Source organism: Arachis ipaensis, chromosome B03 (genome assembly GCF_000816755.2).
Source record: "Arachis ipaensis cultivar K30076 chromosome B03, Araip1.1, whole genome shotgun sequence".
In the NCBI taxonomy this organism is placed as follows: Eukaryota; Viridiplantae; Streptophyta; class Magnoliopsida; order Fabales; family Fabaceae; genus Arachis; species Arachis ipaensis.
In genome coordinates this window covers 15,935,689-15,937,448 of record NC_029787.2, presented here as the reverse complement: position 1 = coordinate 15,937,448, position 1,760 = coordinate 15,935,689, and the positions used below count along the sequence as shown (strand labels likewise).

Sequence of the window (1,760 nt, the reverse complement as noted above, 5' to 3'; positions counted from 1 at the left end):
TGTCGCAATGCTATTTGTCCACGTGTCATCCACGATGTCATTGTTACATGTGCACCAAATTGGTCCCTTACTTTGCATTTAGAAAGCTGCCTAACAAGTTATAGATAAAATAAATTATTATAATCGACAGTATAAATCTATCTTATTAATTTAATGAGAAGTTAATTATATAGGAAATCGGACATTCTTAAGATGGATGGGAATAATAAATTTATATTAGTTAATAAGCGTCTTATCAAGTATTCCTAAAATATTTATTAAAGTGTTAAATATTAAAAAAATTGTATTAAGGAATATTATTAGGCAATTACTCCCATGAAAATGCCAAAAACATCTTCTCATGATGATCCTTGTTTAAAAAGTGTAACTTATTTATTTAGCAACACTTTAAATAAAGGTAACACTTTTACTTCAAATAAAATCAAGCCCTACAATCTATCATCTATGGTTAAAATAATGTATCTTTACATAATGATAATCATTAAATCTTCATTGGAGTAACTACCTTACTTGAAAGTTCATTGCTGTGTGAAAAACAAGATAGAAGACGGAAAGTTGATATTATAAATCTAAAAGAACAGAACCTCTATTCCTATGTCAAACTTAGCTGAACCTTCAATGTTACATTTGATTCATGGTCATAAACGATGGCTGCCATGGCCGTAGCTTCTGAAAACTTGTTCTTACTTCTTTCTGTCCTTGTCATCTTCACGTCTCTAGCCACCTCTCAACCAGATTTTGTTCACTATGTCTGTAAGGACAACAATGGTAACTACACAGCTAACAGTACCTACAGTTCAAACCTCAATACCCTCTTGTCCAACCTCTCTTCTATCATAGGAACTACCAATGACTACCGTTTCTACAATCTCTCCAATGGACAAAACACAGACAAAGTTAACCTGATTTGGATGTGCAGAGGAGATGTTACAAAAGAAGATTGCCTTAGCTGTTTGAACGATTCAAGAATCCTTCTGCCAAAGGTTTGTCCAAACCAGAAGGAGGCAACAGGGTGGTATGATTACTGCATGTTGCGCTACTCGAACCGGTCCATATTTGGGATCATGGACTCCAATCGGTGGGAGATACATAACAAAAAGAATGTAAATGATGCGAATGAGTTCAACCAAGTTGCTGCAGACTTGATGCAAAGCCTAAGAAGCAAAGCTGCTGCAATTTCTGGTGAATCTCTGATCAAGTTTTCTGCAGGAGAAGCCAAAGTAGGGGCAGGATTTCAAACCGTGTATGCTCATGTAAAGTGCACTAATGATTTGTCAGAGCTAGAATGCAATGAATGCTTGACTGAAGGAATCTCCCACATCCCAACTTGCTGCAATGGAAAGATACGTGCAAGAATTTTTACCCCCAGTTGTAATCTTAGATATGACACACAGCTTTACTTTGATTCTCTAAGCGTTCTGCCACCTCAACCATCTCTTTCTCCTGCTCCATCATCCCCTACTGCCACTGCTACGCCCAAACAAGGTTTCTAAATTCGTTTTAGCTTAGTTATATGCAATGCAATCTAATAGAATGTGTTCTTCAGTGTGAGACATAACTGATGAAGGGACTAATTTGGTGCACGATATTCAATTTCAGGGACTAAAATGAGTCATTAGATGCAAAGTAAGGGACCAATTTGGTGCACATGTAACGATGACATCGTGGATGACACGTGGACAAATAGCATTGCGACACGTGGCATAATCTGACACGTGGCATAATCTGACACGTGGCAAAATAGCATTGTGACACGTGGC

General features: G+C 37.2%; 1 protein-coding gene across 1 annotated transcript; it reads left to right on the top strand.

Moving 5' to 3' along the window:
- LOC107632734 (cysteine-rich repeat secretory protein 38-like) lies at positions 620 to 1,493 on the top strand. Its single transcript, XM_016336396.2, has one exon. It carries the CDS (start codon positions 648 to 650, stop codon positions 1,491 to 1,493), a length of 846 nt encoding a protein of 281 aa, XP_016191882.1. The 5' UTR covers positions 620 to 647.

Excerpts from the sequence above, each read along its gene's own strand:
- LOC107632734 (XM_016336396.2), top strand. The coding sequence starts at position 648 with ATGGCTGCCATGGCCGTAGCTTCTGAAAACTTGTTCTTACTTCTTTCT.